This window comes from Vombatus ursinus, unplaced genomic scaffold (assembly GCF_900497805.2).
Source record: "Vombatus ursinus unplaced genomic scaffold, bare-nosed wombat genome assembly UNPS02009975.1, whole genome shotgun sequence".
NCBI lineage: Eukaryota > Metazoa > Chordata > Mammalia > Diprotodontia > Vombatidae > Vombatus > Vombatus ursinus.
The window spans coordinates 5,096,525-5,111,607 of NW_020949753.1; the positions used below are offsets into that span (position 1 = coordinate 5,096,525).

The 15,083-nt window shown below is 38.1% G+C and overlaps 1 protein-coding gene across 2 annotated transcripts in view; it reads left to right on the forward strand.

Moving 5' to 3' along the window:
* KLHL8 (kelch like family member 8) overlaps positions 1–8,420 on the forward strand; it is a 49,137-nt gene extending 40,717 nt beyond the window's left edge. For both annotated transcript variants that reach the window (XM_027853431.1, XM_027853432.1), the window contains 2 exons: positions 6,843–7,044; positions 7,588–8,420. In XM_027853431.1, the coding sequence (XP_027709232.1) occupies positions 6,843–7,044; positions 7,588–7,711 (326 nt within the window). In that variant the 3' untranslated portion in view covers positions 7,712–8,420. The remainder of the gene's footprint in view (positions 1–6,842; positions 7,045–7,587) is intronic.
* Positions 8,421–15,083: the final 6,663 nt, after the last annotated feature.

Below are 15,083 nucleotides of genomic sequence, written 5' to 3' on the forward strand. Positions count from 1 at the left end.
GGGACTCTGAAGGTGAGGTGGGGAAGGCATGCCATCCGAGGGTATGGGACGGCCGTGCAAAGGCCGGACAAAAGGTTGAGTGTTGGGTGAAAAGGCTTCCTCTGGTGGCAAAGGAAGAGGAAGGAGAGCCCTGTCTAATTTGGCTGGAAAGACAGGTTAGAGCCAGGTTGTGGCCTGGTCTTTTAAAGCTAAACAGAGGAGTTTATATGTTATCGCATGGCACGAGGAAGCCACTGGAGTTGATTGAGTAGGGGATCTGTACCTGAGGAAAGCTAATTAGGCTGCAGTGTGTAGAATGGGTTGGAGAAAGAGAGACACCTTTGGAGGCTATTGAAATACTTTAGGTGAGAGGTGACAAGGGCCTGAACTAAAGTGTCGTTCTGTGAGTAGGAGAAGAGATCAGCTGCTGGAGCTGTTAGGGAGGGAGGAGTGCAGTATTTGGCGACTCATTAGACACATGGGTTGAGGGAGAATGAAGAGTTTGAGATAATGCTGTGGTTTCAGACCCAGGAGGTTGGAAGAGGCTTCTGCTTTTGACAGAAATAAGGACATTTGAGGGAATCAGGAAAAGCCTTCATGGGGAAGGTGGTGACATTGTAAAGAATTGCAGACTATCAATTAATATTTCAAATCACTACTAGTAAAGAAATAGGCAAATTCTAACAACTCCTAGATTTCATGTCACGTCTATCAAATTGACAAAGTTTTTTTTTTTTTTTTTTTAAGGCAATTGGGTTTAAGTGACTTGCCCAGGGTCACACAGCTAGTAAGTGTCAAGTGTTTGGTCTGAGGCCAGATTTGAACTCAGGTCCTCCTGACTTCAGGGCTGGTGCTGTATCCACTGTGCCGCCTGGCTGCCCCTCAAATTGACAAAGTTAGTGAGGAGATAGGTAATTTTGTTGAGGCTGTGGGAAGACAAGCATCCTAATAATTTGTGGGTGGAGGTATGAATTGGTTTGATCTTTTGGGAATATAATTGGGAACTAGGCTAGACAAAGTTACTTTACTTTGTATATACCCGTTGACCCAGCAGTCTCACTATTGGCCATATATATCCTAAGAAGGTATAAAGGCCTGAAAATATTTTTTGTAACACTTGTGTTACCAAAAAACTGGAAATAAAATCACTGCCTCTCAGTTGGGGAATAAACATATTGTGGCGTGTGAATTTAATGAAATATGATTATAGAGTAAGAAATGACAACTATGAGCAATTCATGGGACCAAGGAATGACTTATCAAAGTCATTTTACTCTGCGTGACTCTATAAGGCAAATAAAAAGAGCACAAAAAGGAAGTACTACTCTGAGCAGTTGTAATGACCCAGATAATTGTTATTGACCTCAGCATTCTGGCAAAAGGAGGGAGGTTAGGTGAGGGACCGTGTGGGAGTAGCTGGCTGACAATGGCTGCCTGAGCTGGGTTGCCCAGCACTCATCTGAAATTTGTACCAAACTGAATAATATTTTAAAAATCTGAGAAAGTATAGTGATTTCTTCCACCCTGGAACTGCACAGACAGAAGCCCATAGGCAAATAAAGGAGGCCACAAGGAAAGCCAGGACAGGACCATCGTAGGCAAGTAAATATCCCAGTACAACCAGATAACGTGTAGCCCCTGCAAGACTCGGTGTCAATAGTAAGGGATTTCCTTCTCCCCACTGCCCCGCTCCGAAATAAAAAAAACGCCCAAGTTGGTTGAAATCTGGAAGAGGGACCCAGAAAGCCAGTAGGAGTAGCGTCAACCAGTGCTCAGACCTGATAACCCAATTGCCCAGAGGCTCCACGGTCTCTCGCACTTTGTCTTGAGATGACATGGAAGGGCTTTGAAGATGTTTCTCTGAACCTCAAAGATCCAGGGACTCCTAAGCTCAGGAGGTGGAGGTCAGCACAGGACTCTAAGTGACGTAGGCCAAAACCAAGCAGGGCTGACCACACTACCCAGAAGTACAGTAGAGGGCAGAGCTTGGCCCTGGCACAAAGTCCCAATTCAGGAACCTAAGGCAGTTGGGAAAAGTAATCTAAAGAAGACATTGACCAGTATAAAAATTATTGTAGATCTAGAGATGCCCAAAAATCTAGCCTAGGAGATTGTAACTCTGTAACGCTTACCATTATTGTTCTTATTATTGTTCATAGTATATTCATTCAATAATATATTCAAATAATATTCATTATTGTTATGAATACCATAATTATATTAATATAATTGCTAATAGTAATGATTTTATTAATGCTAACAGGGAGAATAAGACTAGAGCTGAATAGTAGAAACTTTAAAATATAAACACAAAAATCTACAGAAACCTGGAAAAAGTATATTTATTTGAGGAATTGGATGAAGTTGTATTATAATAGAGGTAACAATAAGAAATCTATATCCTTTCAGAACTTTCATATCTTTAAAAAGTATTGAGGTAATTAAATCAGAAAAACACTGAACACTAAAAGAAAATTCTTCATGAAACTGTGAATCTCCATTTCATACTGCTTACTTTGAAAATAAGTTATTAATATAATAAATTCTACAAGTTACTTTCAAAACTCTTCTGCTGCTTATTTGAGCTTTCTTCTGAACTTTGGCCTGGTCTCTTATGTGCCTTTTAACAATGTTGTTAGGGCCTTTTTTTGGGCATTACTATGGACAAGTCCTCATCCCAATTAAAAATACAGGACAAGAAAGGAAAAATAACCCTTGTAACAAATATAGTCAAACAAAAAAACTCCACAGTGGCCATATTTAAAAAAAAAAAAGTATCTCTGTACGTTGTATCTATTACCCTTCCTTTCAGGAAGTAATGTATTTCATCATAGATCCTCTGGAAAAAATGTCTATCATTGCATTCATCGGAGTTCCTAAGTTGTTCAGAACTGCTTTTCTTTACAATGTTGCTGTCCTATAAATCTGCTTCCTTAATTCTCTGAGTCAGTTCATACTTTCTAAGGTTCTCTAAAAATGTGTCTTTCATCATCTCTTATGTCACAGTATATTCCATTACATTCATGTGCTGCAACTAACTTATTTAGCCTTTTCCCAGTGATCTTAAGAGACAATGTAAGGCACCCCCTCAGATTATAGTTATTCCTTTTATTCCCCTTTTCAAGATTAGCAAGTTTGTTTTATTTGAGACTATTACCTCTCCTCTTATCCTCCCTCCTAAGTACCCACTCCCTATCCCAGCTGTTAGTTGTTAAAATTAGATATATTTGTACACCAAACTGGTTTTGTCTCTGTATGCTGATGCATCTGTGTGTTTGCTGAACACTCCTCACTATTTCTTCCTCCTTATTTGTATACTTTTTCTTAACCCACCTCACTCACAACAAATTGCAAGTTCCAGACCCTTAAATCTGTCACTGCTCTGTAATGAGTAGCATTATTATTGATCTTCTGCAATCATGAATGGCTTTTGTATTGATTCTTACAGCTTTCAGATTTGTTTTTTACAGTGTTGTTATATAAATTGTTCTGCTCATTTCATTTTTCATTAAAAGCATATTCAAAATTGTTTATTTTTATATTTTATTTTTATAATATTGATGTTATAGTATATATTGTTCTTCTGGTTCTGCTCCCTTCAACTCTGCATCTTATAAATCCTTACTGTTCACATAAGTATATCCATGTCTTTGAAATAATTTACTTTTTTTTATAGCACAATATAGAATGTATTTATACCATAAAAATAGGATACATTCCACCTTATAAAAAAGGGTTATTTGGGGCTTCAGGGTGGTCAGAAACAAGTCCAAAGGAAGCACATATTGGCAATAAATGTAAGGGCATGGAGTAGGACCCCGCTGTGTAACTTGGGAACACGCCTTTACCATGACTGCTCCTTCTTTAGGTTAGAGTTCAAGAAGTTGGGCTTATCAGAAAAAGGCCCCTAAAATATATATAAAACAACAGAAAAAAAAAATAGAAAAAAAGGATCTGTTATCATGTTAATAGATGAATAGACAGCAACGCTTTTGTTCCCCCAGAAACTTTACTTTGCATGAATAACATAGACAATCAAGAAAGAATGGGTAAGCCCACTAGACTTAAGAGTGGAGTAGAACGGCAAAGAAACAAGCAATGATTTGGTAAATGAACACTTCTTTGAAAAGGAAATGAACGTTGCTCAATAGGATCGAGGCAGGGAGGATTCTGAACGCTATTTTTATCTGGGCTCAGAGGGAAGATTGAACAAGTAAAAGAAAGAAAAAAGAATATTTGAAGTAAACTCAAATGAGTTGGGATAGGGCAGAGATAAACAGGAAGGAATAAAGGAGAAACTGAGATCAGGTTTATATAAGTGTGTATTAAATGTTGGTACCAAATACTTAGAAAGGAGGCGGGGTGAAAAAGCATTCTTAAGTGAAAGATAATGGCAGAGTGGATTAGAAAAGAAAGCTCAGCTATTTGCTGCATACCAGAAAATCTGTTTAAAACCTACTTAAAAATGAAAGGTTGAGATAAAATTTGCTTCAGGCAGAAGTTGCCACCATAATCTCAGGTAGGGCAGATTAGAAACAATTTGAAAGATAGTTGTGACGAAAAAATACAAATAATTAGTACTACTGCCAGAGTATTTTTCTTCTCGCCATTATTCTTTAAAGTTAACATTTGACCATATCCTCCCGCCATATTTATCCTGTAGTTTCATTCCTTTCTTCTCTTATCTAATCTTCTTTCTATTCCCAAAAAACCTTACCTGTCTGTTCTTTTGAAGTCTACCCCTTATTCCCTCTACAGTTAAATTTCCATTGAAACTCTGGGACCCCTTAACTATTAAATAATAAAAACACAAGTTTTCCTATTTTTTTTCCAGAGGATGAGGATTGTGGGTATGAAACACTATATACTGTAGCAACAGATTCTGTTGGTGTGTTAATTGGTTTTGCTGAACTTTTATTCTTTGTTAAAAGATTGGCTGGGCAGGGTGTTTGTGGGAGCAAGGAAGGGCAGGAGGATGGGGAGAGGCAGGAGATACATTAGGAAATGTAAGTGAAATAAAAACAATTACATTAAAATTTTATTTTTTAAAAACTTAAGTTTATGTTTGACTTTACATATGTTATTGTATTTGATTTTCAGAAGACACTTGTGAACTTTAGGTGGTACAAATATTTTAACCTTCTACAAATGATAAAAACAGAAAAGTGACTTGGCCAAGGTCACACAGATGGACCCAGCACTGGGCTACAATTTTTCTGCCTCTAATTCCAGAATTCCTTCCTCCATATCACACTGTCCTTCTGTTATTGTAGGATTATTTACATTTCCAAGCTATAAACTTTGTGGCTTCATGAAAGACAATACAATTAATAGTAACACTTTTGATTAGCAATAATTAAACTTATACCCAATAGCTATGAGTTGACTGTTGCTAAAGTTAACTATTGGGGCAGCTAGTTGATATAATGGATAGAATACCAGCTATGGAGTCAGAAAGACCTGAGTTCAAATTTGGCCTCAGCCACAGTAGTTGTGTGGCCCTGGGCAAATCACTTAACCCCAGTTACCTCCAAAATAAAATAAAATAAAATAAAGTTAACTATAAGTTTTTCTTCTGTAAATGACCCAGTTAGCTCGATTTAGCATATCATTACTAAAGTCTAAAGAAAGTCATTTACTGGGAAGAGTTAGTCACAGGAGAACTATGATTCAGTTAGTTTGAAAAGGAACTTAAAAGAATATGGACATTTATTTTTGGTGGACAAGAGAATTGTTTAGTTATTTAAATATTTCATCCTTTGAATTGTCATGTAGTAAATTATCCATCATCCAGGATATGTCGTATTAAACTTGCAGGCTGGGCAGAAATTGCCATGTATTTAAATGTGGTAATGTTGACCCGCCTAGCTCATTCAGGTTAAGGGAGGGAATTTATTTAAATTATTAGTCTGTGAACTTTTAGATATTCCCTAGACTTTAAAAAACTGTAGTACATTTTTCTTCTCGGGTATTTTCACTACCCAGAACAGAGCATAATGCCTCTTTCCATCTATATTGTGGTCTTAGTCTTAAGAGAAAAATAAACGAATATATAGCAGTTTAAAGTTTACAGAGCACATTATACATGTTATTGCAAACCTGTGAGATTGAGAAAGAAGTAGTTATCCCATTTGACAGATACAAAGATTGAGACCGAAGATTAGGCATTTACCCATCGTCACACAGTTAATGAATGTTAGAAGCAAAATCTGAATCTATATCTTCCTGACTTCATGTTAGTACTCCGTTCATTATTCCAGGCTGATATTCCAAAAAAGCTGTACCATTATATTCAGTCTTCATCTTGATGTTCAGCCATGGGAGAAAAAACCCCCACCACTTTATTCTTTTCAGAAGACTAGACTAAGTATTCTCTAAACTCTTTTCTGGTTCAGTTTCTGTTCTTATGTAATCTCGGAATGCTAGTGGGTTTTCCCCTGGTTAACTGGTTTGATATAGGCATAATGTTTGTTTGTTTTTTCCATAAATCTCAATTAGTAGTGTTTTAGGGGCAGCTAGGTGGCACGGCGGATAGAGCACTGGGCCTGAAGTCGGAAAGACCTCCGAGTTCAGATTTTATCCTCAAACACTTCTGAGCTGTATGATCCCAGGCAAGTCACTTAACCCGTTTGTCTCCGTTTCCTCCTCTCTAAAAGGAAGATAATAATAATAGCATCTACCCTTCAGGGTTGTTGTGAGAATCAAATGAGATCATAATTGTAAAGCACTTAGCACATAGTAAGCACTCTGAATGTCAGCTATTATTATCAGTGCTATTATGAGAGCACTGATTAGCTCCAGTAAAAATCAAGTTACAAATACTATCAAACTCATTCGAGCACTTGAATGTTTTCTCTTTATAGGTGGATTTGATGATAATTCTCCTCTTAGTTCAGTCGAACGGTTTGACCCTAGAAACAACAAATGGGAATACGTAGCAGAGCTCACTACTCCTAGGGGTGGCGTGGGTATTGCTACAGTGATGGGCAAAATCTTTGCTGTCGGCGGTCATAATGGCAATGCGTACCTGAATACCGTGGAAGCTTTTGATCCAGTGGTGAACAGGTGATTATTGTGTGTGTGTGTGTCTGTGTGTGTCTGTGTATACACGTAATGTGTGTGTTCCCTTCTGTAATTCCAGAATCTCAGCTTGATTTTTTTCCTCCCAACTGAATTTTAAGGATTTTTATTTTCTATTTCAGTCAGTCATTCTTTCTACTCATTCATTTCATTTTTCACTAGTAACAGTTAATAAAAAGTATTTACATAGTACTAAGGCTTATTGGAGCATAAAAAGAATTTAAATTATAACTATCTCTTGCCATCAGAGTTTGCTGTGGATCAAAAACAGCCCCTCAGAAAGGATTCTTTTTATGATGTGATGGAAAGCACGCTGTATTTGGAGTCAGACTCACTCTAGTTCAGGTGTTTTCTGTGACTTTTGGGAATTCATCATTTCTTTAGACCTGAGTTTTTTAATCTGTGAAAGGAAGGTGTTGGATGACAACATCTCTAAATCCTATGATTTCTGTAATCAGATCATTTTTACTTTAGAGTCGGGGAAAAGAGAGTGGTTAAGATAATACAGTTTCTTTTTTGCATCTCCAGGTGGGAGCTTGTAGGGTCAGTGTCTCACTGCAGGGCTGGAGCCGGTGTCGCTGTGTGTTCCTGTTTAAGTACCCAAATCCGAGATGTGGGCCAAGGATCCAGTAATGTGGTTGACTGTATGTGATTTGAATGCCCGCCATCGACAGTTCTCTCCCTCCCAGAAGTAAAGACAGCTAGAGTTTTGGCATGATCATCTTGGAACAGGCTATGACTACAGCTGGTTTCTTATTTGAATATTAACTGTATGATGCTCCAAATAAGCACATTTTCAGATGTGCTCCATGAGGAATTCTCACTACTAAGGTGAATGCTGTCATTTTGACAAAGTTTTAAGCAATATTGGAGTCTTGTTCCAACTTAAAGTTTCCAGAAGAGAGATGATTTTAAAACAAGTGCCAAAACACCTGAAATCTGTTGTTTTTTTAAAATCTGAGTGATTTTTAAAGTTACATTACAGTAATTTGCAGTCATTTCTTTTTCAAAGTTAGACAATGAGATTATCCTACTGAATTTTTCTGTAAGGAGAAAATTGGGATACTTTCGGTATTGTTTTTTCAAAATGAAGGATATTTCCAGTTTATACTAAAAAAAGTTTATTTTACTTTTTTTTACTGGATGATTTAAATTTCTCAGATGTTTACAAAAGTAAAACATGTTTGCACTATTCTGAGTGCACTAGGCTGAATTTGAAGAATACTTGTAGCAATGTTGTACAATGCTAGTGAAGCTCAATCAGTCATACTAAGCTAAAGATGGCATATTTCTGATTTTAAAATTTGACTGTTTAATGGATTTATTTTATAGTAAATAAAAAGGGGGCTGATTTCTTGTTAGGAGAACATTTGTCTTATTTGATATTTCATCCAGTTGGAAATCTTAGGAATGAGCCAGGAATCTTGATCAGACGGTGTCCAAAGGCAGAGAATCAGGAAAACCATTTTTTTACTGACCCTCATTGACAGGCTCTTGACTGAAGGCCCAGGTTTAGTATTTCCTGTCCATCAGGCTGCTGGCTGACCTGTCCCTTTCCTGGGTATAACATCTGGTTTTAGTTCTTAAGGAAATGAAATACCTTTTTTTTTTTTCCAAATTTTATTTTTCCCCCAATTATATATAAAAACACTTTTTAACATTTGTTTAAAATTTCTGAGTTCCAAATTCTTTCCCTCCCTTCCTTCCCTTGCCCCCCTCATTGAGAAGGCAAACAATTTCACATAGATTATACATGTGCAAAACATATTTCCATGTTAGGAAATGAAATAAGCCAACTTTCAACACTGGCTCTAGTTTGCTAATAAGTTCAGTCTGTCCTGAAACCAGTACAAGTGTTAATAAATGTGAAGAGTTTTGCCATTTTCCTGCCGGTTATGTTTCATTCTCTTAAGCGTAGGATGCAGAACTTTCCTGGAGCATGAGCCCAAATATTGCTGTGCCTACTGACTTGACAGCTTTTCATGAAAATAACCTGCATTACAGAATGGCTTAATCATTGAATAATGTGTATTTATTTGTTCACAAATATTTATTAAAGATTCTATTTTCTATCTGCAGGTAGTAAAGTTAGATACTGAGTGACTGGGGGGAGAGACCCCACTTTTACTTAAGCATAGAGGTTTCCCTGCATGTTCTTAGGAGGAATGTTTTGAACTTTCCTCTTTCTGCTTAAAGCAGAAGCTTCAGCATTTCATTGCAATAGAACGCCAAAGAGCACCATTTTCAGTGGCATATTCTCCCAAAAGTCATAGATTCAAGGAATTCCTAGTTTTGCTTTGCCCATGGAGAAATGACTCTCAACACTTCTCATTGTTGCAAGTTTTGCAAAAGAGTATCAGGCATCCCATATCCCATAGGAGAGAAAGCTCGAGGTAAGCGAGTCTCGCTCAGACTGAAGTACTCAGGAGGACTCAGAAGACATTCACAGGCAGGCTTTGAAAACAGGTTGACAGCCTGTTTCATACACTGCCGTCCAACCACAGGCTGCCTTGTGTACCGGAGTTGGTTGGAGACACGTTGCTTTGGGACAAAATTTAGCATTTGAGGCAGAAACAAAACCATATTGTCACCAAACAGCCCTGATCTCACTTCAGATAGTTACTATTATATATTATGAGATCGAGTACTTTTTTTTGATGTAGTGCTAATAACCTGTCATAACTCTTAATTCTTTTTTTGTGAATTTCTTATTAAACCTTGATTTTAAATGGTTCTTTTCTTTGAAGTTTTTGCTGGCTTTGCTCGTTGTGTGTCGGGCCATTGTTAAGAGAAGTAACATTTCTAATTTTTAACCATGAGAGTCATCTAGAATATATAGTCTTTTCAATTCACCTTTTGGTACTGTAACCACAGCTCTTTGATATCAAATGCTTGTGAATGTTTGAAGAGAACAAAGAACGTGAACATGGTAGTATGTACTGAAGACAGAAGATTACCCTGAAAAATTTGCCGAAAACACCCTAAACAAGGTTACAATGAAAAAGGGGGGGACCACCTTCCCTTAAATGTATAGAGGTGTACCCCAAAGATGAGGTAAACAAGGTTATGATCACTTTATTGGGAAGTCCAATTATTTAAATCTCAGGTGGCTTTTATGGGGGGGGGGGGGTTCTCAAAAGAAGAGGATATTGTAGAATTGAACTAATTCCCCAAGAGGTCAAGAAGGGGAAGGGAGGAGAGACTGCTAGTACAATGGTGATGGCTTGGGAAAGGATGCAGCTATTAGGATGAAGAACAGGACTGGGCCATACAAGACAGAGGGGGAGGGAACAGATTAGGAACTGGCTACCCCAAAAATCAGATTGCTACCCTTCTGGACCCTCCACTATCCATATCCGACTTTTCCAGCCTTACCTGCTTTTTCCCTGTTCTACATTTCCAGCTATACTGAACTGCATACATTGTGCTAGTGCTTTCTGAATCTTTACTTTTACCATCCCTTCTGCCTACAATGGACTTCCCACCTCTTGTCAGTTTTCAAGTCCCTCCTTTCCTTTAAATCAAACTTAGATGCCATTCCCATCAGAAAATCTGCCTTCCCTCCACAGATCCTCACTCTCACCCCAAAAAATTATCTATCCTTCTTCAAATTTCTTGTAGCACTTTGCCTGGCCTTCTCCATTCTCTCTCCATTGAATCACAGCCTTCCTCCACTTTGGTTAAATTGTCAACTCCTTGAGATCAGGGTCTATCTCTGCTCTTTATATCCTCATTATTTATCATAGATCCTTGCACTTCGTAGGTGCTAAGCGTTCATTGAATTTGAACACTGGTCAAGGAAAGCTTCAAAGAGCATGCTGTATTTGTTTTGTCAGTGAAAGCAGTGAAATTCAGTCATTATCTGAGTTTGTCAACCCTAACTACCTTGAGGAACACCAAGAAGGACTCACACACCTGTTCACATTAGCCATATGCAACTCCACAAACATAGGAAACCCACTGCCCCATTGCTTTTTGTAAAGCCAACTTCAGGCTTGAATTGTATTCTGACAAGAACAAGGTTTTCTGCAAAGCACTGTCTGTGTTCTTTCTGTGTTCTGGAAGTTTTCTGATTGCCTCAGGCCCAAGACGATAAACTTCAGCCTGACTGTAGGTTGCATAGTTATAGTGACATCCCCAACCTAGTGCTCTTCTTTTCCTTTATATGCCTCATTTTTGGTCCCCTTAACGTGTAGCTTGGCTAATACTAAATTTCTCGGGATACTGTTTTGTTCTAGAAATCACTGCCCTCTAGTGGCAGATGACGTGTACAACTAGCAAATGGAAAAGTCAATGCTGCCACTGTTGGATTCCTGTGCAATCATTTCAGATATAATTGGTGCAGTTGCTGCATTGGCAACTCTGTGTTCTCTGTTTCAGCAGTCACTCCCCTCCCCTCCCCTCCCCTCCCCACCCCCTGCAGCTGCCCCCATGAGTTATGCTGCTGGGGGATTATTTTACTTGAGCCCTGGAATGATAATATATTTAACCCATTTCAACAAACATTTACAAAGTGCCTACCATGTTCAGGGCCTCAGGAAAAGACACAGAAAAACTTGCAATGTCATAGAGATAGATAATAGAAATAACGGTACTATATATACATATATATGTATACACGAGGCACTCACTCACGAGGTACTCAGAAGTCTCAGGAAAGAAAGTTAACAACCCACCAATGTCTGATGGTTCTGGAGCTGCTCAAAGGTTAAGCTACATTATCTAAAATCATAGAATCCTAAATTTAGAACTAAAATGGACCTTAGAGGTCATCTCTCTCATTTTGCAAATGAGGAAGTTGAAACTTGCCCCAAAGTCACATAGTCAGAGCCTGAATTCAAACTTAGTTTCTATGACTTTCCTTCCCCTGCATTATACCTTCTAATATATTGTTAAAACTGATCTGGGAAGCATTCCTTTTAATATTTTCTTTTTCCATAGACTAATGCTTCAGAGGCCTCGTATTGCTTCTAAAATAAAATTCTAACATTTGGAATTTAAGCCCCTTCACAATTTGGCTGCAGTCCGCTTTTCTAGGCTTACTACCTTTTTTTCATGCAATCTAAGTTCCATCCATCTCACCCCTTAGAGCTTTTGCACAGGCTACTTCTCCCCCTACCCCCCTCAGGATACTTTCTCTTCCCACTTAGAATCCTTTGTTCAATATTCAATTCAATTGACTCTATAGGAGGCCTTTCCCTATTAACCTCCCCCAGAAAACTGCTGGTGCCTCCCCAACTTTTTATATTTACTTCATATAGGTGTACATGTTTTCACTGATGGGATATAAAATCCTGAGGACAGGGACAGTTTTATTTTTATCTTTGTTATTCTAGGACCTAGTATAGTGCCTAGGAGTCACTCAAATGCTTGTTATCAAAGTATCAGTGAATGTCATTGTTAATCTTATTTAAATACCTTATTGATGACAGTCCTTGAACAGACTATGCTACCATAGGTAGCAGTTTAGATACAGTTTTTTGGAAGTTTCTAAGTTGAAAGATACTAATGAAAATACTATGTTAAAAAATGTGGCTGATCAATGCAAATCACCATAATGTTTTTCTGTGATCAATGCTTCAAACTTGTTAAGTGAAACCAAATCAGTTACCTCAATTGCTTTACTCCTCAGTCTCCTTTTTTTTGAAACAAATAGGACTTAAAAGTCAAGATTTCCCCAAATGAGTCACAGGTACTTCAAACCAGCATTATTTCAGCACTTCAGACAACTCTTGACCCACTGTTTGTACCTCATCCCCTCATTTGCTCATTGTAGTGATCTAGCTAGTAACCTCATCCTGACTCCTCTAACTTGAGACAGAATTTTTCTATAAATATCCCCCTTTTTTTTCTGTTCAGATACTTGAGGTTCTAGTGATTAGCCAGGAAAACTTTCACAACTTGCTAATGCAGTCAAAGAATGGGTGGAAAAGTATTTAAATGTCAAGCACTTAAGCTAAACTCAGGGGATACAAATCAAAAGTCAAGACAGTACCAACACTCAAAAGAGCTCACATTCTAATTGGGTGAGAAAATATAAAGGAGGGCTCAATTGGATGGCAGAAGGAAGACAGGTGGTACTTGGGATCTGGTAGGCAAAGTGACAGTGCCTGAAGGACTTGAAGGGACAGTGCTCAGGCCATGATCCCTAATCAAGAAGAGAATGGCTCTGAAGGGCAGAGGGAACTGGGACTCTGGGTTATCTTTGTGAGAAGTAAGGATAGTGGGTCTACATCCAACCAAAAGTAGACATTCAGCATCTAGTGGGAGCTGTGTAATGAGGATTGGAGAATTGGGTATGGGAGGGGGGTAAGGTGGGCGGGTTGTCAGGCTCTGAGTACAGCCCAATCACACAAGAAAAACTGGACATGGACTGGAGCATTTACCTTGATTCCCATTTCTCGTTGCCATGACTCACCTAGCTTTCACAATGATTTCAATACCTGGTTCATGGTCTTCTTCACTTCCCCCATCATCCTCTTCAGCCACTTCATTGTTCATTTTGATGACGTGACAACATGATTACCATAATTGAGATTTGGAATCTTAATTTGCCCCCTTTCAGACCTAGACTAAACTATCGAAAAGACAGGTAAGAAGTTAAGGATCTGAATAAATTTTTAGAAAGGTTCTTTATGATAGATCTCCCATGGTTGTAGAATCAGAATGGGAGTAAATTTTTAGCTTAATTTTACATTATAAAAGTTTTACCTTACAAAAATTGACCATGTGAAGTGCCTAAAACCATGGGGGAAAAAACAGTATGGAAGCACACTAAGCCTGTTCCTTCGAGGAATACTAATTTAGAATGTTATTTGTGTCCTTGGTCCCAAAACTTTATCTGTACTTGGTCCCATTCCAAGAAGACACTGTCCTAGTCTGGAGTACTTGTTCACATTATCAAAGCCCAAGTCAATTCCTAGATTTGGAGTCAGGAAGGAATTTTCCAAACTCAGGGCAGTAATGTTTTAATTAGTCCAATTAAATACTGCCTTATTCACCTTTGACCATATTAAAAGGAGAATCCTAGAGGGTAGTGGTAAAAGAGAGAATGCCTTTTGTTAACTAAAATGTCCCTTTTTTATCTTGGACTTTAAATCACAGGGGGAGAGTCAGGAGTAGGTTGGCCTTTTTTGTTTACTCCATCTTAGCCTTAGTTTTCCAGGAAATCAGGTGTTTCCCCAATTGGTATATCCCCAAAATGGTATATGTCAGTATCACTCAAAAAGGCACTCATTGAGAGCCTACTATGCACAAGGATACCAAGTCCCTGCCTTCGAGGTCTAGATGACATGCAGACAACTGAACAAATAGGATAAATATAGAGACAATAAGTAGGAGATAATGGAAGGCACTCAAATTAAGGAGTATTAGGAAAGGCTTCTTGAGGGAGGTGTGATTGTAGCTGAGACTTGAGGGAAATTAGAAGGCAGAGATGAAGAGGGAGAGATTCCAGGAATAGGGGACAGCCCTTTTCATTTCATTTTTTTTTAAATGCCTGGAATCGGGAGATGGAGTATCTTGTGGGAATAACAGCAAAGAAGCCAGTGTTACTGGATTGAAGAGCACACAGTAAGAAGATGATTAAGTAGGAAGGCATCAGGTTATGAAGTACTTTCAAAGCCAGATGATTTTTTCTTTGATAGGGAGTTTACTAGGAGGGTGAAATGATCATACCTATGCTTAGTAGTTTAAGTAAATCAAAGAAACCCCAAACCTAAACTTTATGCATTTTATTTCTCTAAAGAAATTTAATTTCTGAATGCTGAAATACATATTGCCAGGAAAATGACAATTCCATTAGTAAAGGAAACTATCATTTGAATCTCCCTCCAAGCTTGCATGTATTAATAATAATTAATTATCTCTGCCAGACTTTCAGCCTAAAACACAGGGTTCTAAGTTTTATTTTTACAGTCAAAAAGCAGCAAACCTATCTGTTACTGTCTACAGCACAATACAAATCATCATTAGTAAATAGCTTTCTTGAAGGAGTCAAACTTAAATGAAGAGTTAATCCTAGA